The 26,629-nt window shown below is 41.1% G+C and overlaps 1 protein-coding gene across 2 annotated transcripts in view; it reads left to right on the top strand.

Annotated features, from left to right (window-relative positions):
- Positions 1–26,629, top strand: part of Usp24 (ubiquitin specific peptidase 24) — a 124,425-nt gene that overhangs the window by 80,169 nt on the left and 17,627 nt on the right. For both annotated transcript variants that reach the window (XM_085839125.1, XM_021159480.3), the window contains exons 37-57: positions 171–241; positions 1,280–1,440; positions 4,741–4,802; positions 6,815–7,006; positions 8,087–8,204; positions 10,044–10,188; positions 12,538–12,657; positions 13,152–13,277; positions 14,068–14,166; positions 14,943–15,025; positions 15,427–15,568; positions 15,754–15,873; positions 16,265–16,485; positions 16,880–17,004; positions 17,410–17,551; positions 18,195–18,345; positions 19,669–19,764; positions 20,477–20,580; positions 22,077–22,190; positions 24,271–24,367; positions 26,494–26,610. In XM_085839125.1, the coding sequence (XP_085695251.1) occupies positions 171–241; positions 1,280–1,440; positions 4,741–4,802; positions 6,815–7,006; positions 8,087–8,204; positions 10,044–10,188; positions 12,538–12,657; positions 13,152–13,277; positions 14,068–14,166; positions 14,943–15,025; positions 15,427–15,568; positions 15,754–15,873; positions 16,265–16,485; positions 16,880–17,004; positions 17,410–17,551; positions 18,195–18,345; positions 19,669–19,764; positions 20,477–20,580; positions 22,077–22,190; positions 24,271–24,367; positions 26,494–26,610 (2,606 nt within the window). The remainder of the gene's footprint in view (positions 1–170; positions 242–1,279; positions 1,441–4,740; positions 4,803–6,814; positions 7,007–8,086; positions 8,205–10,043; positions 10,189–12,537; positions 12,658–13,151; positions 13,278–14,067; positions 14,167–14,942; positions 15,026–15,426; positions 15,569–15,753; positions 15,874–16,264; positions 16,486–16,879; positions 17,005–17,409; positions 17,552–18,194; positions 18,346–19,668; positions 19,765–20,476; positions 20,581–22,076; positions 22,191–24,270; positions 24,368–26,493; positions 26,611–26,629) is intronic.

The raw sequence follows: 26,629 nt of genomic DNA, 5'->3' as shown, positions 1-26,629 counted from the left end.
CTAGTGGGCAGTCACAGAGACCATTGTAGACAATCCTGGGGTTTGCCTCTATGGAGAAAGGGAAATTTTCTGCTTAATTTGGTCTTAAGGAATGACTTAGGAATACTGTCATTTTGTAAGTGCGTCACCTGATTCTCTCCTTCTACCCTTCATCCCCTTGTTTTCCTTAGCGTCTTTCTACAGCTTACCATGTGTTGCTGATTTTATCATCGATATTCTGCTCGGATCACCAAGTGCTGAGGTAAGGAGTTCTATTACTTAGCGAAAGACCTTTTGGTCTTGTTATGGGCTTTCATAAAGGCCTACAGCATTTTGGCAAGTACAGAAGGAATGGCTACAGACCACCACCCTGGAGGAAAAGTGCCCATTCAGACTACACTCTCTGCCTTCTCTTTCTCCCTCCACACTCCAACAAAGGTTTCAGCACTGGGGTTAGAACTGATTGATGTTTGAGCTTTGTTGATAATGAAGAGCAGCCTCTAGTGTTAAGCATCTGTTAACTGCAAAAGCAGCAGATGGAGGCTTCGGCATGTTAGTCAGAGGCTGGAGAAATCACCTTTCAAACCATGAACTTTTGTTAGGTTTTAATTCTTTTATATGTGACAATGAAAATAAACTTTTTAAATATTTGAAAATAGGGTTTATTTTCATTGAGTTATAAACCTGTTAGATCAAGTAAAATTGTAGAGTAATTTGGGAAATTAGTTTCCAAACCACACTTATTTATTTATTTATTTATTTAAAGATTTATTTATTTATTAAATGTGAGTACACTGTAGCTGTCTTCAGACACCCCAGAAGAGGGTGTCAGATCTCATTACGGGTGGTTGTGAGCCACCATGTGGTTGCTGGCATTTGAACTCAGGACCTTCAGAAGAGCAGTCAGTGCTCTTACCCACTGAGCCATCTCACCAGCCCCCACATTTACTTTTTAATTAGTCCATTTACTCTGCAGAATCTTTACCATTCAAAGTTAGAATCGTCACATCTTTGTAACATGTTTCAGTTGCTTGAACAAGTAAATGGTGTGGATTTTCAGGTTGTTACTTTTTTGTTTTGTTTTGTTTTTGATTTTTCGAGACAGGGTTTCTTGTGTAGCCCTGGCTGCCCTGGAACTCACTCTGTAGACCAGGCTGGCCTCGAACTCAGAAATCCGCCTGCCTCTGCCTCCCAAGTACTGGAATTAAAGGTGTGTGTCACCACCACCTGGCAGGGTGTCACTTTTGAAGTAGTCTACAATGTTGATGGCATCTGTCACTTACCACTGATGACATTTCAGATCCGCCGGGTCGCCTGCGATCAGCTCTACACTCTTAGTCAAACAGACACTTCGGCCCATCCAGAAGTGCAGAAGCCAAATCAGTTCCTCCTAGGAGTCATTCTCACGGCCCAGCTGCCTCTCTGGTCCCCGACCAGTATCATGAGAGGAGTCAATCAGAGGTATGGATAAAGACAGAGTGGGGCAGTGGTTGTTTGTTCTCTGTGCTCCTCCTGTGAAGTCCACACGGATTCTTGAGACAAGAGAGCTTCTCTGCCTCGCCTCACATGCAAGTTCTGCATGTTTTTCCTGATGCAGGATGAAAGTTAAACCCCACCAGGCTGTCACTCCCCACCAGTCACTCCTCACTCCTCACTACTCTTCCTATTTGGCGACATCCTGAAGTTATTTGAGTCCCGTGGTCCATATCACTTCTGTCCTTTTGCACATCACTCTGTCAGCTCAGATATTTTATGGAGTCTGTAGGTGACTCTGCTAGTTTGGGTATCTTAAAACTTTGTTTTCTAATCCATAAGCACAAGGTGTCTCGTTATGTTTAATTTCTCCCAGCACTGTACACTGCTGTACTGTATAAGACGTACCTCCTTGATTAAGGCAAATCTCAAGTATTCTATTATTCTTGATGCTATTGAAATAGAATTGTTTTCTTAATTCGCTTTTCAGATTGTGCACTGTTGGTGGGAAAAATACAACTTTTTGTTTGTTGACTTTTATATTCTGTAACTTTGCTAAATTAGCAGGCATTAACAGGCTTGGGTGAAATCTTTAGTGTTCTCCATATATTAATATGCTTGTCAGAGTAGTGAAGAGGTGAGTCCATTTCACTGCTCCAGTCTGGATGCCTTCTTTCTTGCCTAGTTGCTCTGATGAGACGTTCCAGTGTTCTACTGAGCAGAGCTATGGTAGCAGTGGTGGTGCTGCCCTTAGGGAGGAGCTTTCGATCTTAGACTATGGAATGCAAGATTCATGCGGAGTTTTCCTGTGTGGCCTTTATTATGTTGAGTTAGACCCCTTCCGTTCCTACTTCAGTCAGTGTTTTGATCACAGGGCAGCATTAAACTTGGCTGGCTCCTTTTTCGTTAAATTTATTTAGTTGTATTTAATGTGTATGGACATTTTGCCTGTATATGTGTGTGCCTAGTACCTGTAGAGACCAGAAGAAGGTGTTGGGTCATCTGTGAGCCCAGGTCCTGTACAAGAGCAGCAAGTGCTCTTAACCACTGAGCCATCTCTTTAGCCTCCGTGTTGAACACTTTTGTCCTTATCACTGGAGCTGATTTGTGTGGGCTCCTTCACTCCCTCTCTGGTAATGCATTTCATGTCTGACTAGCATTGCATTCCAAGAAACCAGCCTGTTCATGTTCTAGAATTTTTTTAAGTGTACTGGTTTGCTAATATTGGGGAATTTTGCTTTAGCATTTATGAAGGTCATTGGGTTGTAGTTTTCTCCTGGGATCTTTGTCTAGCTTTGGTGTTAGGACACTGCTGTCCTAAGAATTGGGAAGTGTTGCCTTCCCTCCGGGGTCATAGAGTTGGAGGACTACGGTTAGTGTGTTAAATGTTTAGTAGAATTTACCAATAAGGATTCCTAGCCTACTTCTTCTCTTAGTTGGGAGTTTAAAATTCTACCTTGCTAATATTTGAGTTCTAGAATTTTTATTTCATACAGAATATTAATTTTATGGACAGTTGCTGATGGTATATTCATAACCCTTTTTTTCTTATAAAAATCAATGGCAGCATTCTTACGTTGATTTCTAAGTTTAATACTTGAGTTTTTTGGAGTTTTTGTTCGTTTTGTTAATCTAAGCAAAGTTATCAAGATATTTCTTTTCTTTTGTAGTTTTTTATCCAGCCTGGGATTTTAATGTGCATGTATTTTCTAGATGAGGCATATGACACAAGATATCTTTCATTTTTTTAATCTGTTGTTTATAAGTCTTCCTTACGGGAGTGTGTGTGTGTGTGTGTGTGTGTGTGTGTGAATGCTTGTACTCTGTACAGTTTCTAATGCGTGAAAATTCATGGTCCACATATTTAATTATCAACATGTTACCATAAAGCATTTGACTTTTAAGTTTTAAAATCCTGATGTATAAATAAGAAGTCAGTATTTTTGGTTTGAAAATAGATCATTATGGGTGAAATTTTCAACCCAAAATTATATTTGCAACTTACCATCAGGATTTAACCTGAAGTAGATGTTAGTTGTATATTTTTAGTAATGAAAAATAATTCTTTAATAATTTAAAACTAAATATTTTAGGAAATATTTTTACCTGTAAGGACCTGACTACTTCCCCTTGACTCCTTGTTACTTCAGGGTTGGGATCTTCCCAGGTGAGGTTTTTCTAAATATAAGCATCTGTGTGAAGGACAGTCTGTCTAGTGGAAGCCTTCCGTGCTTTCAGAACTTGAAGCTGTTGGGCTTGTCCTCGCTGTGCTAGTTACTTAATTCCTTCACAATTAAAGGAAACAAACAAACTGGAGAGGGCTGCAGCAGTGGCTCAGCAGCTGAGCGTACTCAGGGCTTGGCCAGAGGACCTGGGGGCAGGTAGCTCCCAGCAGCCATATGATAGTATCAGTAACCCTGTGGGCACCAACACACACACACACACACGGCACACACACACACAGCACACACACACATGCAGACAAACATTCACAGTAAAATAAAAGGAGTAAATTTTAAGACAAAACATGAGATGAGATTTTTTTTTAACAAAAGAACCTTTTGACGAGATGATGACTTATAAAGCTGTTTAATTTTGCACACAGTTGGATGTTACACTTTTCATACATTTGAAACTTGTACTTCACAACATTTTTAAAAATGTCTTAGTTTGGTATATAATTAGCAATTACCATAGCTAATTGTGCTGCAGTTTACCAAGGTGTGTGTGTGTGTGTTGCCCTCAGAAAGGTCTGAGTGTGGATGTTTTATTATCTGTAGTTTTAAATAATCTCAAAATCTTAGTTCATTACACCCACTTGATCCATTCTATAATAAGACTATACTAAGCATTTAGAAATTACAAGACTGAGAAAAATGAGGTGTCCATGGACACCAGCTCTAAGTAGTAGTAGTAGCCAAGATTAAAGCCAATCTGATCCTTCCACCTGTGCTCCTGCCCACCTTAACAGTCCAGCAACTCCATGCACTTGACAGCTAATTGGTAGATACTGGTTCACATTTGAGTGAGCAAATGCAGTCAGTGTTTATGTTAGTTTACAATACGATGCACCTATAAGTTTACTTCTCTCTACACCATTGTTCCTAGACTACAGTTTATTAAAATTATTAATTTCCATCATGTTTCAATTGGTATTTAATGTAAGTATTGTATGCTTAGGAAAATTACCTTGCTCAGCTGCTTTGTAAGCTTATTTTTTAAAAGAAAATGCTTTATCTTTTAAAATCAGGCCTTTTTTAATAACTGAGAAATCTATCTGGTTTTCAGACTACTGTCTCAATGTATGGAGTATTTTGATTTGCGGTGCCAGTTATTAGATGATCTGACAAGTAAGTAAAGCCTCACTTTGATTTGGGTGGGGGAGTGAAAATGGCAGACCATGTCTGATGTACCTGTCAGAAAGTTGGGTTTTTTTTTTTTTTTGGTTTTTCGAGACAGGGTTTCTCTGTATAGCCCTGGCTGTCCTGGAACTCACTCTGTATTCCAAACTGGCCTCCAACTCAGAAATCCGCCTGCCTCTGCCTCCTGAGTGCTGGGATTAAAGACGTGCGCCACCATGCCCAGCTGAGTACGGTCACTTTTGACGTTGAGTTTTGTTTTCTTGAAATGGCATATAAATCCATGTGCCATTAAGCCTGTTGGGTCTGTTCCATACCCAGCCAGCTACAAGGAAGGCTTGTTAACTCTAGAATTCGCAGTCTCATTAGTAATTGGACTAAGAAAGAATTAACATGAAGGATCTGATTCTCTAGCATAATTTATTCTACCACATTTTATTTTATTTTATTTATTTATTTTGGTTTTTCGAGACAGGGTTTCTCTGTATATCCTTGGCTGTCCTGGAACTCACTTTGTAGACCAGGCTGGCCTCGAACTCAGAAATCCCCCTGCCTCTGCCTCCCGAGGGCTGGGATTAAAGGCGTGCCCCACCACACCCGGTGCCACATTTTATTTTTTTAAGGTTTATTTTTACTGTACTTATGTGAATGTGTATGCTCTGTATGAATGTATGCACGTGTGCCTGGATGCCTACAGAGGCCAAAAGAAGGTGTTAGATACCCTCAAAATGGAGTTACTGCCTGTTAAGCCCCCTGACGTGAGCACAAGGAACTGAACTCAGGTTCTCTGGAAGAGCAGCCAGTGGGTGTCGCTGAGCACCTCTCCAGCCCCTGTTCTGACATGTGGGGTTATTTAATGGCAGCTGGAATCTGTTGGGACATATTGATAGTGACAGAGGTCAGTCAGTGAGTGAAATAACCGTGATAGAAGTTGCCTTTTAGAATGTGGAGATTTTACTCATCTGTACTTTCAAATAGTGCAAATATATTATAAATAATACAAATTTCCCATGTAAATTTTAGTTGTTCAGGCCAAGTTCCCTACTCTTTACCCTCAAATTCACTTCAGATTACAGGAAATAAAATTCAGAATCAACAGAAATATTAATTGAAGTAGAACATCAAAGCCAGGTGCAAATATGCATCCACTGTGAATGTGCGAGTTGGATAGCCCCGTGGGGGATTCATAGAGACGGTGCCTGGAGGCTGGAGGTCTAAAGGGACAGCATGTGGCTGGTCTCTGTGCTCTAGAGCAGCGACAGAGCAGCTTTTTAAAAGAAGCAGCCTTTTCCCAGCACCTCGTTCTAGAAGCACTTCCGTCATGCCGACACCTGCTGCCTGATAGACCTAAGCAGCAGCAGCTCTGCAGGCAGGTCCTTCCTGGCTTTCAGATCAGGACTCCGCCTCTAAGCAATGCAGTGAGTTGCTTGGAGATTGGAGTAAATAACAGACTATATGTCTTGACTCAAGTATAAGGTAGAAAGAATGGGACCATGGCAATCTAACTGCCTAGGCTAACAGATACTTGGAGCCATGCTTCCAGTGTAGAATTTGACTGTCAGTCCTTGTTGGGTAGGGTAAGAGAAATTATTCTCTGGTGTTTGGAGACGGGAGCTTATGATGTCTGATCGCTCTCTTTATAGATCTGCCGCTTTGGTTTACGAAGCACTGTGGAGAGCCTCAGTTCTTCTCATTACTCTCCATCCCTCCCTTCCCCTGGGAAGTTTTGAACACCAAACCAGATGCTTTTTAGAGCAATGATCATCATCTTCATTAGTGTGGTGGCCCCCACAGAGGAGGCAGTCAGGTGTTTAGTTGATGCAGGAGATGGCCTTAACTGAATCTGCAGCCAGAAGGTTACTAATGACAAGTTTGGTGAGATCTGTGAAGTGAAAGATTAGGACTTTAGACTGATATCTTTAGTCCAGGCTTTGACTCCATGAACAGAAATCTTCCTTTGTAATAGATTTCTACCTCCTCACCTTAACCCCCTCCCTTCTCAGCTTCCGAAATGGACCAGTTAAGAATCAGCCCCGCTACCATGCTTGAAGATGAGATTACATGGCTGGATAACTTTGAACCTAATCGAACAGCAGACTGTGAGACCAGTGAAGCCGACAACATCCTATTGGCAGGACATTTGCGGCTCATTAAGACCCTGCTGTCACTCTGTGGGGCAGAAAAGGAAATGCTTGGTAATTATTGCTTCATTTTATTGTATAAGAAAGACTACCTCAGTTCTTAGTTACTACCAGAGCATTGCATATCATTGTGACAATATGATAATTGCTAAATGTTCCATGAAAATTTGACCTTTTAGGAGTAGAAGATTGTCTGCAATTTTAATGATTAGTAAAACACAGGGGCTCTTTTACCTGTGCCCTTAAATCTCATGGAGACTTTTATATTGTTGACATAGTTAGCACATAGTTTACTATCTTTGTTTGTCTCTTTTGCTGTTTGTTATATTTTATAAAACCTCTTCCTCTTAAGAACGCTCTCATCCGGGAAGTAGTTCCCAGCCATTACCTCCTCATCCGGGAAGTAGTCTCCCAGCCATTACCTCCTCATCCGGGAAGTAGTTCCCCAGCCATTACCTCCTCATCCGGGAAGTAGTCCCCCAGCCATTACCTCCTCATCCGGGAAGTAGTTCCCCAGCCATTACCTCCTCATCCGGGAAGTAGTTCCCCAGCCATTACCTCCTCATCCGGGAAGTAGTCCCCCAGCCATTACCTCCTCGGCACTGGGGAAATGTGAGACCCCCTTAGAGTACACTTACAACTTGTATATACATAGCCACATGCTAGAAATCATATTTAGAAAATAAACCAAAATGTAACTGTCACAGTTGTAGTATCAACTATACCAACACTGTAGAATTTTCATGGCTGTGAGGATGCTTAGAAAGAGTGATTCTTAACCAGGAAGGAAGGAGTACCATTTTACCTGACAAAGATAGGTTTAAAAGCTTCTTTAGCCCTTGTGGAGGACTTGCTGATGCAAGGGCTTCCGAGGTGAAAGCTTGACTCCTTTCACTGTCACAGACTCCAAGAGAAGGCACTCCTTACCTTACTATTCCTGACCTTGTTTCCTGATCTCAGCATGCCACAGATCTGTGCAGCATACTGAGCTCTCAGAAAGTACACTTTAAGTTAAACCAGACACATTGCAGTTGGGTAGCCCAGGTGCCTGTGCTGCTCTGACAGGAAAGTGCAGTAGAACCTTCCAATTAAAATCTGTGTTCCTCTTCACCGTGATCTTCTGCTCTGTTCCAGGTTCATCACTGATTAAGCCATTGTTAGATGACTTCCTTTTCCGAGCTTCTAGAATTATTCTAAATAGTCATTCTCCAGCCAGCAGTGCCGCCATCAGTCAGCAGGACTTTCATCCAAAGTATGGAAAACGCACGTTGTGTTCAGTTTTGGTAAAATCTCTTAATTCACAACTGTAGTCCAAAAAGATTTTCTTAACTTGGAATTTGTCTTCCGTCCTGTGAGTTTGTCCTGTTTCCTGCCACTTAAACCAGTGCATGCAAATGAGCTCTGTTTACAGTGTGCCTGGCACACAGTGAACAGAGAAAGTGCCGAGGTACGGTTCTCATCATTAAGCTGGGGAAGGAAGTCATTGTGCCGATCTGGTCAGTAACAAGTTCCAAGGGAAACAAAGGTGGTACCTGATTCCGTGTAGGGATTGGTACTTTAGCTTGGTGATAAGGCATCGTTTAGCCATGTGGGATGTGAGTCCAATCCCCAGCACCGAAGGGGAAATAATGGATTACCTCCAATGTAAACAGACTCCAAGCATAGGCTTTAGGGTCTTTTAGGAGAACCGTCTAGAACTTGGTCATTCGCTGGGTCATACATACCATGTTCTCCTGTCTTCAGCTGCTAGTAGTTCATTAAAGTTACAATTTGGAAGCAAGGTTTTATATTAGTCTTCGGAGATATGTGAAGTGTCTACAAGTCAAGTGATGTTGAGACTGTTGTCCCTAGAAAAGGCAGCAGTGAGCTGCCATTTACCCTGCTTGGAATTGAACTTTATTGTCTAAAGAACAGCGTTACAATTTCAGAGATGACTGATAGAGGCAAGGCATAGTAAAAAGGACTGCACGGAGTCCTGTAAGGCGGCATGTGTAAATACTTTTCGAGTTAGAGAAGTCCCTTACTAGCAGAATGTAGTGGAAGGCAGGGAGGAGACATTTTTAGAGCTCTTGATCTGTCCCTAGGGCTGTGGCTTTCATCTCATTTCTGTCTGGTCTTGTCTTGAAGCACTAGGTCTCTGGGATTCTAATTAAAGCACCAGAAATACATTAGTATTTTTGACTTTTCAGTAAATATAAAACAATATATCTCTAGCAGTTTTAATGAAAAAAAATTCATTGGTGACTCCTCCCCCTGATTTTTATTTTAATAATAAACTCGTGTATACACCCTGGATGGAAAAGCAGGCATGTTTCATCCTCCCCTGTGTGCCAACCGCTCATCCATCAGTGACCTTTTCCAACAAAACCGTGAGGCACAAGAGATTTAAATTACATGACATCTTTCTGAAAGAAAATATATTCTTTGTCACAATAACAGAAGAACTGCTTTCGCTTCTGTGTATAGTGCCTCCCTGTTCATTTCTTGTCCAGCCTGTTCAATTCATACATCTAGACAAGAATTAAAGGACAGTGCCACCTCTGTGGCACTTGTCCTCGGTGGCGGCAGGTGCAGTGCTAACCCAAGAGCTACCCACCCCCTGCACTTTTACACCTGTTCACGCAGAGGTTGGAGAGGTTGGATGTCCTCCTCTGTGTGTATCCATTCCATCTGTGAGCACTTTGGTAGTGCCAGGTTAGTCAGAGTTCAGAATTGCTGCCTGGATTGAAAGGCAGGCAGTAAAGGCAGTCTGCTTCCCCCTGTGTCCGTTTCATAAACTGATTTGACAGGCTATCTGTTTCTGTTTCCATTTTCTGTAATACAATAGAAAGCTAGTAGTGTCATTGGAGGATTATTGACCATCGGCATATTTGAGATGTTTGTAGGAGTCTACCTTTATTTTCACAGCTTCCTTTTTCTGATTTGAAAGGATTTTACTGATTATTATCAGGCTAAGATAATAGTTCTGAAACCTCTTCCTGCCCCCTGTATATATAGGTTTCTGGCATAGGCCTATGTTTAAGAGATTGTAGTGTTTATATTTTGTTTTCTATTGTTGATTTTTGAAGATGTCTTGTGCTGTTGTTCTTAGGTGTAGTACAGTAAATAGCCGGTTGGCAGCCTATGAAGTTCTTGTGATGTTAGCTGACAGCTCACCTTCAAATCTTCAGATTATTACAAAAGAACTACTTTCAATGCATCATCAGCCTGACCCTGCTCTCACCAAGGAGTTTGATGTAAGTTTTTAGACCTACTAATATTCTTTCTTGGGTGTGGTTATGTATGTGGGTCTAGAGGCTGGAGATCCTGGTGTCCTCCTCTGTCACGCCCCACTTTGTTTTGCTGATGCAAAGCATCACTTGACCCTAGAGCTTATTAGACTAGGTAGCCAGCTTGCTCTAGGGACCTGAACTGCAGACTTCACAGTTGCCTAGAAGACACTTTACCCTAAGTCATCACCCCAGCCCTCGTGTACCTGTTTTAGAATGGTCTCCTAAATATATAACTTATATAACCTTTTGTGGGTATGTCCATGACGAGGAGCAGGATGGAGGCCAGGAGGAATTGCAGGAGTGAGGTCCTCTCACCTTCCACCACCATGTGGAACCTGGGGATTAGAGTCAGGCGCTCCGCTTCACAGTGCCTTTGCCTGCAGTGGAGTTTCTCTAGCCCCACAGTACATGAGTTTGAGATTCAAGTTGCATTGTCCTAACCATAACCAAGTCAATATTTTTTGGTATGGCATGTTTACATATTGCAATCAACTAAATGTTTTATTATACTTAACCACTGTATTATTACAAAATATCCTTTCAGTTAGAAATGAGCCATTTTCAAACTGACTAATAGTTACTCTCAATAAAAAGTGACATTCCAACCATTTTTGTTATTAGCTTTTTTTTATATTCTTGTTTTTGCTTTTGGAGTAAGTTTATGCTGGCAGAATGCTAGGCACTGAGTTACAAGACCAGATAAATTCAGTGAGATTCATAGAGTTTATCATATATTAAGAAAAATTCTACATGTGTGAAGTTGAGATGTGAATGTGCTGCCCCTGGGGGCTCAGTGGTCAAGACCTCTTCCAAAGGTCCTGAGTTCAATTCCCAGCAACTACATGGTGCCTCACAACCATCTGTAATGAGATCTGACACCCTCTTCTGGTGTGTCTGAAGTCAGCTACAGTGTACTTATGTATAATAATAAATAAATCTTTGGGCCAGAGCAAGCAGGGACTTGCTCCAGGGAGTGGGATTGACCAGAGCAAGCAGAGGTCCTAAAAATTCAATTCCCAACAACCACATGAAGGCTCACACCATCTGTACATCTACAGTGTACTCACATGCATAAAATAAAAAATAAATCTTTAAAAAAAAAAAAGTATCTCCCCAAGTGTCGGGCAGGCCAGAGCGCGGCCAGTGGGAGAGAGCTGCAGCGTTGTCTCAGCACTGTGAGATGCGGTGTAAGCTAGAGGTGTGTGCTAAGTGCTGTACTTTAGCATTTAAAAACTACTTAGTTGAAGGCCAGCCTGGTCTAAAGGGTGATTACCAGGACAGCCAGGGATACAGAGAAAGAACCCCTGCCTCAAAAAATCAAATGAAAAAAAAATTTCATAACCTAAAAAAAATCTGTGCTTTTTACTACAAATAAATGTCAGTACTTGTTAACTCCTAGAAAACAGTCTGTGTCAGTTACCACTGATGTTAATGAAAAACATGGAAGATGCATCCTGCATGTTTTTGTCAGCTGTTTGTTTATTACATGGATGCACACATGTAACATGTGTGGTTACAGTAAGAGAGCCAAGCCAGTCACATTTCCACATAGAAGTATACTGCCCTTCTACCTACAGAGGTGTGTGTTGAACATTAACCAAGATGTCTTATCTAGATTAGTCCTACACAGACAGAAAAGCAATATGTTAGGCTCTGCGTCATTTGATAGCATTTGTAAATAAAACAATGGGGTATTTTCTTGTCATTTTTAAAGGAAAAGTTTAATAGAATATTACCTTGTATTAAAAAGAATAATGTATAAAAACATTGTTTTTTTAAAGGTACTGTATAAAAACATTACCTTGCTTGAATGGTTGCACTACAGAATTCCTCAGGATAGATTTCAGAATATTCAGACAATTACATCGCTGTGTAGTAGGCATCTAGTGTATCTGCTAATGCTATAAAGCCTACACAACCACATTGTAAACTCTTAGGAGATGAAGGACCACGGACATTTTTGTTCTCTCTTAATCCCTGGCACAGTGCCTGGCACATGATAGGTCATTAATAAACACTTGTTGAATGATAAGTGAATGACTGCAGGTTGATCTTGATTGAACTAATACCTGCTTTGTGTGACATATTTTATGAACAGACAGGAGACATTAAGATAATTGCATTTCATCATCGTACCAGCTCCTAACACAGGTACTTGAAGAACATAGATTCTGTTGGTGTTCAAACCAAGCTGGATGCATAAATCTGAGTCCACTGCTTTTTCTTCTGAGTCATCTCAAATGGCTGTTGTGGAAGTGTGCTATGGTAGAATACTCATTGTCCTCCCCACTGTTTCTGTTCCTTTTTTCCCAGTACCTGCCCCCAGTGGATAGCAGATCCAGCTCAGGGTTTGTGGGGCTGAGGAACGGTGGCGCTACTTGTTACATGAATGCGGTCTTCCAGCAGCTGTATATGCAGCCCGGGCTTCCGGAGGTGAGCTCTTCCTCCCCTCCTGTTTGGCATGCTTAATTATTATTGCCTCTGCTTGTAGCTATAGTTAAAAATTCTTTATTAGCTTCTGAAATCTGCAAAGATGTTATAGTCACACATGTCTGTAAGTCTATTCTTTTAATCAGTAATTTGACCAAATGTAATTTTTATACATACAAAATTAATTCTCAAGCTATTTTATGAAGTTGTACTTAATATTTTAGGCTATCTGGCTCTATTTTCAGCACATCTTATTAACACAGTCACAACTTGTGGAGTAGCAGGCAATATTTTGAGACTATTCCATAAGTATTATGTCATGTGTCTAGAGATCTTCATCTTATCAGCTTCATACTTTATCCTTAACCAGACCCCCTAGGAGATGACAAACCTGGATATTGTTACGTGAATCAGACACTCCTTAGCATAACAGCAGAGTGGGCATGCGTGTTTGCGGTTAATGTGAAACAGTTCCACGTTTCTCCTTTTCTTCGTAGTCACTGCTTTCAGTGGACGATGATACAGACAATCCAGACGACAGTGTGTTTTACCAAGTGCAGTCTCTCTTTGGGCATTTGATGGAAAGCAAGCTGCAGTATTATGTGCCTGAGAATTTCTGGAAGGTATTTACAGTAACTATAGTTTATGTTAGATAATATTTAAGAGGTTGGCTCCACTTTGGTTTTCTCTCATCACTAACAACTTGTCAGAGATTTGAATGTTCAACAAATTGGTTCTTTTGAAAGGGCTAGAATGTCAAGAATGTCATTTGTAATTCCTGGGGATCCGCTGATCTGTTTTGACTGTTTCTTATGATTCTTATTTTAGCTCTTTAAAATATTCTTTAAAGGAACGAAAGAGGTAGCTCAGCACTTGTATTGCTTTTGCAGAAGCACAGGTTTGGTTCCCAGCACCCACACCAGACAGTTCACAACCCCCTGCATCTCCAGCTCCAGGAGGGTCTGACACCTCTGACTCTGCATTACGTGCACACACCTGCACAGAGACAGTGACAGAGACACATAAGTTAAAATAGTAGTTGAAATGAATCTTAAAGCAGTGATTCCAATAATCTCTCTGAACCTGTGCCAGTATCATTAGTGCCTCCAAAGAAAGGGTATTGCTGCATTTTGTCACAGAGCAGAGGTCGTTTTTGAGAGATACTGTTGTGTAGTCTGAGGACTTACCCCGAACCCACGTTTGATTTCAAGGTTTGATTTCAGACTTGCTATGTTAGGAAGGACCAAGAAAATGCATAGATGGCTGAGTACAAACCTGTCTCACTCCAATAGAAACATCCAGACCCTAAAAGTGTGCTTGTTGTTCAGAAACACTGTGTGGTCCATGTGTTGTTCAGAGCATGCTGCTTTCTTTCCTTTTAAACACCTGTTGAATTGAATTCTTGCTATGTAGATCTTCAAGATGTGGAACAAGGAACTCTATGTGAGGGAGCAGCAGGATGCATATGAGTTCTTCACTAGCCTCATTGATCAGATGGATGAGTATCTCAAGGTAATGAAGGTCTCCGTTGCCCTCTGGCTCCTGCAGCTATGAGAACAGTGTAGGTTCACAGTGACTGAGACTCACAAGTTCATTCTTTCAGCATTTAAAATGAATATCTACACATTATTGCAGTTAATATTTCTTATTCACCTATGCTGAGAAGATAATATAGTTCCTAATCTGTATTTCATAATAAATGGCAATTTGTGCATGAGGTTTTGTTTGTTTGTTTTGCGCTATCCCTAGAGGTAGTCTGGTTGCAGAGTGCTTAGTGAACTGATGGCCCTGGAGGCAGTCTGGGAACGGGGAGACTCTCTGGCAAAGGGCCAAAAGGACTAGACTACTATTTGTTTTGATGCTTAGACTCTAAGATTTCTGCCTTTCTCAGTCTGTTTTAACAGCAACTTGCCCAGAGTTGCCACTATCCATCATATCAATAAGCACAATCGTTAGGCTTCATCTGTTCAGAATAACTTGCAGACCTATAGTACCTGCCTTTGAACAAAGCTTCTACCTTGCAACTTGTAGTCCAGAAAGAAGATCCAGAATCCTAGTGCATGACTCAGAGTGATCAGCTCTCGTGGCCTGCGCTGTCCTTTCTCTTCTGACTGTCTGCATTGCAGATACTGGGCCAAGGACTGGTTACTACCTTCCATCTGGCCGAAACTACTAATATCACCCTTTAGAGTTTGGTGACTAAATGGAAAGTTTTTAATAAGATTTTACGTGAACCAGCTAGTACATTTTAGGGCTTTTGGTTAAAACCTTAATTTTTATTCCAACAGAAAATGGGACGAGAACAAATTTTTAAGAATACTTTCCAAGGCATCTATTCTGATCAGAAGATTTGCAAAGATTGTCCTCACAGGTTAGTGAACATGTCACCACTGCATTAAACAGTGACTATTAGGGATAGGGGTGTAGTTCAGTGGAACAGCATGTCTCGTATGTACAAGACCCTGGTTTTGATACCAGCACCTGGGGGGGGGGGCGGGGGGGGAGGGCAGAAATAAAAAGTTATTATGTTAGTTTGTTGACTGACTTGTAGATTTATTTCTTAGTGGATCTATAAATGTTCAGTGAATTTTATTTCTTCAGTTTCTATAATTACTTTGTAGACTTAAAGTACTTGTTGAAATTGATGGTTTTGTCAGTGTGCTCTTCTGCTGAGGTTTGTCTACTTCTGGCTGTTGGAGAGTGTGTTGAAGTTCAGGTCTCATGACAGTTGAATTGGTTCTCCATTCATGGTTTTCTGTCTTTCCCAATCAGATATGAGCGTGAGGAAGCTTTCATGGCTCTCAATCTAGGAGTTACGTCTTGCCAAAGCTTGGAAATTTCTTTGGACCAGTTTGTTAGAGGTGAAGTTCTAGAAGGAAGTAATGCATACTACTGTGAAAAGTGTAAAGAGAAGGTATCGCACTCGCCCTTTCCAAGAAACAGTGTTAGTGTGTTGTGTGCGCCGTAGGAGGCCACTGCCGACCTGCTCGCTGCTCCCAGTGCATTGTGCTGCACCTTGTTTTACATGGGCACCACAAGCTTTTACATCATTATTTCAATTTCCTCGGGGGAGTTACTTTGGCTTTTGCTTTTCCTTAGAGAATAACAGTGAAGAGAACGTGCATTAAGTCTTTACCTAGTGTGTTGGTAATCCACTTGATGAGATTCGGCTTTGACTGGGAGAGCGGACGTTCCATTAAATACGATGAGCAAATACGGGTAACTTCTTCCCTTCCTGAACTGTCTTTCAACAGTGACGCTCCCATCTTTCTTGCTTCTGTTTCTACACCCTCTGTCCTCTTGAGACCAGCATGAGGGGTGTGCAGCCCTCGTTTGAGAAGCTGCTGCTAGTACGACAGGGGGACCTACAAATGTTCCCTTTATTTCTGGAAGGCACCCTAGCCATGGTTATGAAATGCAGTGCCTTCTCTGTGACACAGACAGACAGACAGACAGACAGACAGACAGACAGACAGACAGAGATGCTGGGTATAGATGGGAGTGGGAGTCAGCCCTTCTCTGGGGAAGCATGACTCACTGGGTCTGACTTTATAAGGTTCTACCCAGTACATTCCCATTTAACATTGGTGTGCTTTTTACTTTTACATAGTTTCCTTGGATGCTAAATATGGAGCCTTACACAGTTGCAGGAATGGCTCGCCAGGATTCATCTTCTGAAGTTGGTGAAAATGGGAGGATTATGGATCAAGGAGGTGGAGGATCCCCACGGAAAAAAGTTGCCCTCACAGAAAACTATGAGCTTGTTGGTGTCATTGTGCACAGTGGGCAGGCCCATGCTGGCCATTACTATTCCTTCATTAAGGACAGGCGGTAAGGGTTACCTATAGAAGCCCTCATGTGCTCTCTGCCTTCCCTGTGAAGTCTACCATCCATGCTCACCACTGGAGAAATTTCGGTGGTGGGGGGACGGGGTAGTGGATAAGACAAGATTTTATAGCTTACATTGGCCTCAGATTCTCAGTACTTCTGCTTCTGCCTCTCTAGTGCTGGGATTATAGGCATGCATCATAATGCCTAGCTATAAAGAAATCCAGATTATACTTTGTTCTGCATCTTGAGTTGATAATTTTTTCACTACACCTCTATTTTCTTGGATGCTCTTGATTAACCTGCTTTATCTGTGCATAATCTATAGAGACAAATGCAAGAGGTGAACATAATTGTTTTTGAATCTTTAACTGTTTGTCTGATCTCTGGGTCCTAGGGGGTGCGGAAAAGGAAAGTGGTATAAATTTAATGACACTGTTATTGAAGAATTTGACCTAAATGATGAGACCCTGGAGTATGAATGCTTTGGAGGAGAATATAGACCAAAAGTTTATGATCAAAGTAAGTATTTATAAGTAGATATATTCTATTCATTTTATTTTTTATTATTTAGGGTTTTTTCAGATTAGAAGCTATAATTCTTTATATAAAAATACAATAGATTTTGTTCTTTTCTTATTTTTCTAATGCGAGATATGATTACTTACAGAAGACAGTTCTAGCAGCTGTGCTTTCAAAACTTCATTGTGTAGTGTGATAGAGAAGTCTTCCCTCCATCCTCCCACCCCAAGGGGATGCACCTTAACTTGTATCTCAGCAGCACTAAAAAGACCTCACACTTCTTACGCTTTGCACTTTGCAAATTTAGTAAATAAATTGTTGAGTCTGGAGGCCCTTTATTATAGATAATCACTCTGAAAAACATCTTATTTACCAAACCTTCTCTCTTAACGTCTTATAAAATAGCAAACCCATACACTGACGTCCGTCGAAGATACTGGAATGCCTACATGCTCTTCTATCAAAGGGTGTCCGATCAGAACTCACCCGTGCTGCCAAAGAAAAGCCGCGTGAGCGTCGTAAGGCAAGAGGCTGAGGATCTCTCTCTGTAAGTTGCTCTGCCGTGTGATTCAGTGGGTGATGGGATCTTCAGGATACAATGCCTTTTTTTTTTTTAAGGTTTACTTTTTTATTTTATGTATATGAGCACACTTTCAATGTCTTCAGACACACCAGAAGAGGGCATCAGATCCTATTACAGATGGTTGCGAGCTACCATGTAGTTGCTGAAAATTGAACTCAGGACCTCTGGAAGAGCAGTCAGTGCTCTTAACTGCTGAGCCATTTCTCCAGCCCCATAATATAATGCTTAATGTTTAAAAATAATTAAGCATACAAGAAATCCTAAAATGAAAATAAGTTGTTTGTTTATTGCTCCCCAGACTTTATTGCCCTGGCAAGAAATTACTTTGTATTTAGAAGCATGTATATAAATTATTCATGGCAGAGGCAGAATTGAGATTTTAAATTTCAATCCAAATTGAGGTGTGTGTATATATACATATATTGAATGTACTTTTTGTCCAAAGCATAATGCTATAACCAGAAAGTTTTTTTTATGGTTTTATTCTCAATGAATTTGCCTTTACTCTATTGAATCAGAAAAGTATGCAGTTTCTGTTTACGGCCCTAGTATATAAATCTAACAAAAACCCTTTACGCTTAACAGTTCTTTGACTTTTGTCTCTCAGGTCAGCTCCATCTTCACCTGAGATTTCACCTCAGTCCTCTCCTCGGCCCCACAGGCCTAATAATGACAGGCTGTCTATTCTAACCAAGCTGGTTAAAAAAGGTGAGAAGAAAGGACTGTTTGTGGAGAAAATGCCTGCTCGGATATACCAGGTAAGAAAGAGGTACATGAACAGAGAGGGCTCGCTGCTCTTGCAGATGACCTGGGTTCAGTTCCCAGCACCCACATGGAGGCTCAACCTTTACCTATAACTTCAGTTCCAGGGATTCAATACCCTCTTCTGACCTCCCAGAACAGGCACACACATGGTGCATATGTATAAATGGAACCAAAATACTGATGCACAAAATGAAAAATAAGTAAATATTTGAAAGGGACAGGGAGCAGATAAATTATTCTCTAAGGGAGAAAATCAAGATGAATGTCAGAATCCATGTTTTAAGTTCAGAGCACTCCTGGGGGCTGCCTTCTGTGTTTACTGCTGTCATGGGACACTTGACCACCCTCACTGTCCTATATCCTCTATCAGATACAGAGGCCATAACCATAGTGCCACAAAGATGAGCCAAGATAGCCAGCACCATCCCTGAGCAGACAGACATGTTGTTGAAATTATTTTATATGAGAAAACAAATCAAGACTTAGAACCTTGTAGCTACAACTACACCAGCAATGATGGCCAGTGATTAAATACCTGCTCTGTGCTACAGACGATAAACAAGTTGTAGTGGAGTTTTTGTTGTTGTTTTGGTTTTTGTTTTTTTTTTTTTTTTTCAGACAGGTTCTCAACTACCTGGCTGCCCTGGAACTCACTGTGTAGATTAGGCTGGCCTCAAACTCACAAAGATCCTCCAACTTCTGCCTCCCAAGTGCTGAGATTAAAAGCATGCACCACCACACCTGACTAAAGAGGTTTCTATGAACTGATTAAGCTTTCTAAATCCATTGTAGAATAGGAGATACTACTCCTATGTTTCAGATGGAACTAAACAAAGGTTATTAAAACAGAAATGGCCCACCATCTCACAAGGCAAGGGTTTGAATTCAAGACTGTTCACTTGCCCAGTCCAGACCTAACAGCCCAAAGCTAAATAGGCAGAAGCAGAGACTCTAAAGAAAATGTGGAGCCTTCAAAAGAAACAGAACTGAGCTGTCTGAGCCAGGAAGGAGTGGGATCGCTGTTTGTAAACAAACAAACAAACAAAAACCGAAAACAAACATACCAAAACAAAATTAATCTCTGTTTGTTGAATCCCCAAAAGAGATTAGAGATGGCTTACCTTTCTACAGTGCCTTAGATTTAAAGGAAAGATTTTTCTCCCACATTGTTACAAAACTCAAAGTTTGAAAAAGGTAATTATAAAGTATAATTTGTTATTTACAAACCTTTATTACCTAAACATTTTGCTAGAAAATAATCTTGTACATATTATTCTGCCTGTTTGTTAAAAATAACCACTGACTTTGTTGTGTAGATGGTGCGCGATGAAAACCTCAAGTTCATGAAGAACAGAGATGTGTACAGCAGTGACTACTTCAGTTTTGTTTTGTCCTTGGCTTCACTGAATGCTGTAAGTAGCCAGTTGTACCTAAAAAACTAAAAAAGCAATGACCTCATCTCAGGTGTTAGCATTCAGGCTTCCTGTAAATGTATTACCTGCTGGATGACACTATCATGCAGGCAGCGCTGGGCTGTACACTCTGAATGAGTGGCAGAGGTTTGCACATACAGAATTTTTAGATTTTGTGGCAAATTTGAGGGCTATGGGATGATTGAGGGCTATGGAATTAGTGGCTATGGAGTTGGGGGCTCTGGGGCTGAAGGCTACGGGCTTAGGGACTATCAGCCTGAGGGCTGTGCGGTTGGTTTTTATCAGTTGCTTCTGTTCTCTATTAGCTAACTGTAATCATATACTGTCAGACTCAAAATTTCTAGTGCTTCCTTGTCTACAGTCCCATTGTTAATAATGCCAAGAGGGTCAAAGACTCGTTTCTAAAAAGATTTCATTTAAAAATGAAAAGCTATCTTAACTTTAACAATGTAAATGAGTGTTGTGTATTATTAACTGGGTAGGCATTTCTTTTTCCTTCGTGTTGTATGTAACCCAGGACATCTCCAAGTGATGGAGGATGGCTCTGAACTACTTACCTTTCTGCCTTCACTTTCTAAGTGCTAAGATTAGGGTTTTTCCTACTAACTTTATCATTTGTCATTATTACATTCCGTAGAATATATAATTGTCTGTAAGGTGTTTATGAAAAATATCCTCTTCCCTCTCACAGACTAAATTAAAGCACCCATATTATCCTTGCATGGCAAAAGTGAGCTTGCAGCTTGCCATTCAGTTCCTTTTCCAAACTTACCTACGGACAAAGAAAAAACTCAGGTAAGGGCGGTATGTTTAAGTACTCTGCTATTACACAAGACACTGGCTAATTCAATGAGAAAATACATTTATACATGCTGCTTTTCAAAATATCACAGTACTACCTAATATAATCAGCTTACTGAAACATACCCTCAGTCTTTAAGAAAGGTTTAGTGAGAATTGATTTGGGGGGGGGGCGGGGGGGGGGGGGGACAGGGTTTCTCTGTATAGCCCTGGCTGTCCTGGAACTCACTTTGTAGACCAGGCTGGCCTCGAACTCAGAAATCCGCCTGCCTCTGCCTCCTGAGTGCTGGGATTAAAGTAGTGTGCCACCACTCCTGGCCCCGAGAATTGATTTTTAAAGAAGAAATTAGTGTGCTATAAGATTAAATTTCATGTCTTTGAGAATTGGGTAAATCAGAGGATTTTAAAAAGAAGAAAGAGAAGGCAGCATTCTAGGCAGAAAGAAAGACTCTAGAATAGCAAGCAGGACTTGCTTAAGGCCACCCATGAGTGACTGGTTAGTTGTATTTTTCTAGTACTTGTAAGGGACTTATTAAGACTTATCACTAGGTGCCAGATCAGAAAGTCTGGGCTGTGTTCGGTGGCAGTTCATGTAGGAGTTTGATCCAGTATGTTCAGAGTGATGTTAAGAGTTCCAGACATGATGATCTGTATCTTATTCATCGCTGGCTTTTATCTCCAGCACCTGACAAGGTGTCTGGATCATAAAGGTTCTGGGTTAGTAATAGTTGGTCCATGAATATGACTGAAGGTGAGAGAGAGTTGAAGGGTCTTGTAAAAAAAATACCTAAGGGAAAAAGGAAACTGGCTAGCAAAGTGAATAAGCTTTTCATGTCTGAGTTTGGGGAAAGATTTTTCAGCCAGACTCATGAAGAAAAATAATTAGTAATGGCAGTCTCGCTTTATGTGTAGTAACCAGAAGTGACATGATTTTAAAAAGAGCACATTTCTGTCTTTTAGTTCAGTTGGTACTTTGACTTGTGAAATTCACTCATATCTGCATGTTATACTGTCACCATTTTGTCTGTTCTCACTGTTGTCGTTGGTGAGGCTGGGGTCTCAGGAGTGGTGTGAGATGATGGGTAGTATAGTCAGGTCATTTTTTTCTCTGTCCAAATGTTGAACAAGATATTAATGATTTTAGCAGTATGATATAAAACAGGCTGTTCTGTAGGTGACACATGCTTAGTTGTGCCAGACAAAAAGTGATACATCTGGTCTTCATCAGTTGAAGTTGATGAGGAAGATGTAAAAGATGAAAATGAGTTAAAGGTGAAGGCTCTGCACATGCGTCCTGTGTATGTGGGTGAGGGTCACATCATAGATAACCCAAGCGTGGAAACTGTCATATGCGTGGGTAGCCAGTGACTAGTTGATCTGCCCTTTGCTGATCCTGGCCACTGGGATAGCTAGGTAGACAGGTGTGGTGCTGTGAGATGCACTCTGCAGTTACGTGCTGGAGCCTGACATTGCACTCTGCTCTGTTAAAGGGCTGACACTGAAGAATGGATCGCTACTATTGAAGCATTACTTTCAAAAAGTTTGGATGCTTGTCAGTGGCTTGTTGAATATTTTATTAGCTCTGAAGGACGAGAATTGGTAAAGTAAGTATCAAGATCTTTGAATTAAAAGAGCCTTTTATCTTTTCCTGCCATTTAGAAGTAAAGCTTCTGTTTACATTTCAACTTGAAATCATTTGTCAGATTAGAGTCCACTTTAATCTTTCCACTGACGCAGTAAGGAAATTAGGCCACTCCAAAATCATCTGCTGAACTAGACTCTGGCAAGGGCGGCTGCAGAGAGTGTAAGGTGAGAGCCACGAGGTGCTGTTTAAAATCTAAGAAAAATAAGTTTTTATCTAGTTCTTTCTCTAGAACCTTCAGATGCGCTCTCTCTCTCTCTCACTCTCTCACTTTATTTGCATATGTGGCATGTGTGTATGCTTATATATGTATGCGTAGCCGGATGCCCTTGCGTATGGAGGTCAGAGAACATGTTCAGGAGTGGAACCACTCACCTTTTTTAAAGACAGGGTCTCGTTGGTGTGCAGGTTCGTCTTTCTTCACCTTGCATTCCTAGCACTGTGCATTACTGTGCCTTTTTGAAAACAACCATGGCTTCTGGGGATTGAACTTCTTTGTAGGGCAGGCACTTAACCGAGCTGTGTCTCCAGCCATAGAGCCTTAAAGATAGTGTATCATTGCTCTAGTTAAAGTGTGTCTTCACTAGCACACATCACACACACAAAGTCAGAGAGAGCATAGGCAAATAGACCTTCTCTCCAATGCTTGGGACCAGACTATTTTAGAAATTCATTGAATTGAGGGATATTTGCATTTTTAGAGATGTGTCTCAGGGTGGAACACAAATGCAAACATTTAGTCACTTTTGTTTTATTATCTATGCATATACATAATCTGGAGATAATTCTATACAATATTGTTCATCTTTTTGTATGCTAAACAGTCTCATGGCATAGAATTTTCCAAGAGTGACATCATATTGTCGTCATCCAAAGATTTTACTGCATTTTGGAGTGAGGGTAGGTTGTCAGCCTGTACAGATATTTCTCTTAACTAAAACATGAGGATTACAATGGCTTCTTTCATAGCAACACCCCATACTGCTTCTTTCTTTATACAGGTTTTTAATGTAGGATTTCTGGGGTTTGTAATAGTGAATGTTCTCAACTTGACTTAAAGCTAAACCACTAAGACAAAGATTTCTACATCCTTTAGGAACTTCTTAAGACACTTAGAGACAGAGTAGAGCTGGGCAGAAGGGTCCTGCACAGCCCTCGCTCACTGTCCTAGTTCTCCCCAGGAATGGAGTTGGCTTTTCCTTCTGACTCAAGCCGGTTGGGACACAGAATTCACTAGCATTTTCAGCAGATGTCTCCATCACATGAAGGAGTTTGGCTTTTTCCAGCATAAGCACTTTATCATTTTCAAACCAAACCAAATTAAGAATTCCTTCATATTTTCTTACACCTCACTCAGAATTCCCCCCAAATACCTTAGAAATGTCATCTTGCACAATGCTTATACAGAGCCAGGTCCTACAGAGCCCACACATGAGCTTCTGTGTGTATCTCTTAGGATGCTAACCTTCAGTACTGGCATCCTCTGCCCTCCCTCCCCACAACATTTGTACAGATCCATGTCCTACAGAGCCCACACATGGGCTTTGCTGTATATATCTCTTATGAATGTTAACCTTCGATACTTGCATCCCCGAGTCTCCCCTTCTTTGTCTTGCTTTTTATTTTGAAGGAGACCACTTGCCTGCTAGGACACACACACACACACACACACACACACACACACACACACACCGCATTCTAGATCTTCTTTCATTCTTTAGTGTTACACTAGGAAATATTCAGTATTTCTCAAGAGTTTATGTATCTGCTTAAGTCCTACTGCAAATGTTATATGGGTGTCTCTTGTCCTTAAAACATTCAAGTTACCCCTTAGATTCTTGGTGACTTTCTCTCTGGTTCCCAAATCTCGTTCACAGCATATGGAGTGACCTGGGAAAGCCCAGTCCATGTGAGCCTGGAAGCTCTCGGAATGCTTGGACTGATTACCCGAGTCATGTCCATGGCTGTTCTAGGTGTGGAGAGCAGGTTAGAGCTATTTATATACGTGTGTCCTTTTTATATCATGTTTCTCTTTATTTTAGGGTTTTCTTGTTGGAGTGCAGTGTGAGAGAAGTACGAGTTGCTGTGGCCACTATTCTGGAGAAGACCTTAGACAGTGCCTTGTTTTATCAGGATAAGGTCAGTCTTACTTATAAACTTGATGTATCCTGTTTTTATCAGATGTTCTCAATTGTACATAATAAGATGACCTACAACTGGTGTCTGGACTGGTTATTTGTGCTACATGTCACACATGAACACACACACACACACAGGACACAGACTTTCTGATGCATACCAGGATAGACTGAAAGAATTCAGATCTACTTTTGTCTGCTTTAAGATTTTCCTCCTAGAGCCCTGACCAATCTTCTCTCAAGAACTTGTGTTAAACTGTATGAACTGAGACTAATTGGCATCTAGACACTTCTAATCTAGACATTTTGAATCACCCTTGGCTCTTTCTGTTTCCTCAAAAGCTGTTTTCCTGATCTGACTGCTTTTGACAGGCAAACCAGAGCCATTCATTCCAGGGCAGGGTAGTTCCTTCCACCTTCAGCCTTCCCTGAGCTTTGTTTCTTCTTCCTAATCCTGTTCTCTACACTGATACCTTCAGAATCCTAATTCTGCACACACATGATAAAACAAACTATGGTGTTTATTCCCAAAGGTTTTAAGCCTTGGGGAAATACGTGGTGTACATTCTCAGTCTGGTTGTTCAGTTTGTTATGAAATCTTCTCAAGTACAGCAGTTACTCCCAAGTTTGCTGTTTCAAACAGCTGATACTTCATGGAAAACTTTGAAAAACAATAGTGTCAGGATAAATTGGCTTCTTCTAAACATTGGTTCCAGGCATTTTGTGCATCAATGATTATAGGAATGACTGCTTCAAATTCAGATGCTGACTTTGTTATGCAACCTTGAAGGAGGATGGTCCAGATCTAGTTAGTATCTGGACACCTAAGCACTTACTGGAACTGGTCGTACCTTTTCCAGCAAGCACTATTAGACCAGACAAGTTCAGGAGTGTTGCTCCACCAGAGGAATAGAGAAAGCAAGGAACAGCAAGTCAGATGTGCTCTTAGAAAGGTTCTGAAAGTTCTCCTCTCAGTTCCAGAATCATTAGACTTATGTGCACTGTAAAGCAATAGTTTTCTATTACTGTAAGCAGCAGAACCCTCATCAACCAAAATCACACGTGGTGCAGGTCAGAGAGACTGAGTCCATCGCCCTGAGACCCTCCAGTGAGAGCTGTCTGATGGCCTCAAGAGTGTTCACCCTAGTCTGCCTTACGCTCCTTCATCCACTGTACAGTCCAAAGAGAAAAGGCAGGAAACAGTCTTTAAAGACAGAAGAGCAGGTAGTGGAAGAGAAAGGAGTGAGGGTGTAATCATGGAAAACGCTTCCTGAAGTCAGTTCCATTTGATATCCAGCTGGTGTATTTTGTGTTTGTTTTCCCCACAATGGAAACTGTACCTCTTGCCACCCACTATATACTGTCCTTTGAAATTGAAGTGCTGTGTAAGTGCTAACTTGTATTCTTTATAATGGGTGTGACAGGTGAATGGGGTATTCCAGAAGTCTATGAATGAAGTCAAAGGAATGAACGAATAAGAGTAGTGAGCCTGGTCTTGATGCTTGGATAACAAATGAATTTCTAGGGAGTTGTCCAAAAACAGTTGGGGTGGGAGGGAAAGCAGAAGCACTGTCATACCAAAATGGTTTCTAAACAAATAAAATGTTTTTCAAAGCTTTCCATGAGGCGTCAGCAGGCTTTCAAGTAAGTTCCTAGTGAGTCCGTATTGCCGTGTCATCTGTCAGGCTGTTGCTCTCCATTTGCTCCATCGGCTTGGTTTCTAGCCCTGCCTGTGTCTGTGTTTTATTCTCTGCATCTGTGACTGTGAAGAAACAGCCTAGTGGAGGGAGGGATTCAGAATCCATCTCCCCTTGGTACCCACCTCTCTGGAAGGCAGAGAATTGGCTCTGGAGACCATGTGACAACTGGGCCAGTAGGATCATGGCCTGGGCTCTGGTACCTAGGAAGTAGCACTAGCCTCTCTCTCAGTTCTACAGTACTGACACTCTCCTGGAAGGTGCAAGGATAACTCTGTTCTGCTCTCCAAAGCATAAGTCCATTTAAATCTAAGACTGGATTGTATCAATTTCCCTTTGTTCTTACGCTGGTTTACTTCACATTAACCCTGTGGTAGTGTCTGTCTTGTCTTCTTTCTCTTTATATAATTTCCTTTTTTCCTCTCCCCAGTTAAAAAGCCTTCATCAGTTATTGGAAGTCCTGCTTGCTCTTTTGGATAAAGATGTCCCAGAAAATTGTAAAAACTGTGCTCAGTACTTTTCTCTATTCAACACTTTTGTACAAAAGGTAAATACTGTTTTCTAAT

The sequence above is a fragment of the Mus caroli genome, unplaced genomic scaffold, assembly GCF_978045245.1.
Source record: "Mus caroli unplaced genomic scaffold, Mus_caroli_1 scaffold_6, whole genome shotgun sequence".
Classification (NCBI taxonomy): Eukaryota; Metazoa; Chordata; class Mammalia; order Rodentia; family Muridae; genus Mus; species Mus caroli.
Note: the sequence above shows the minus strand (reverse complement) of the source record. Positions and strands in the feature narration are given on the sequence as shown.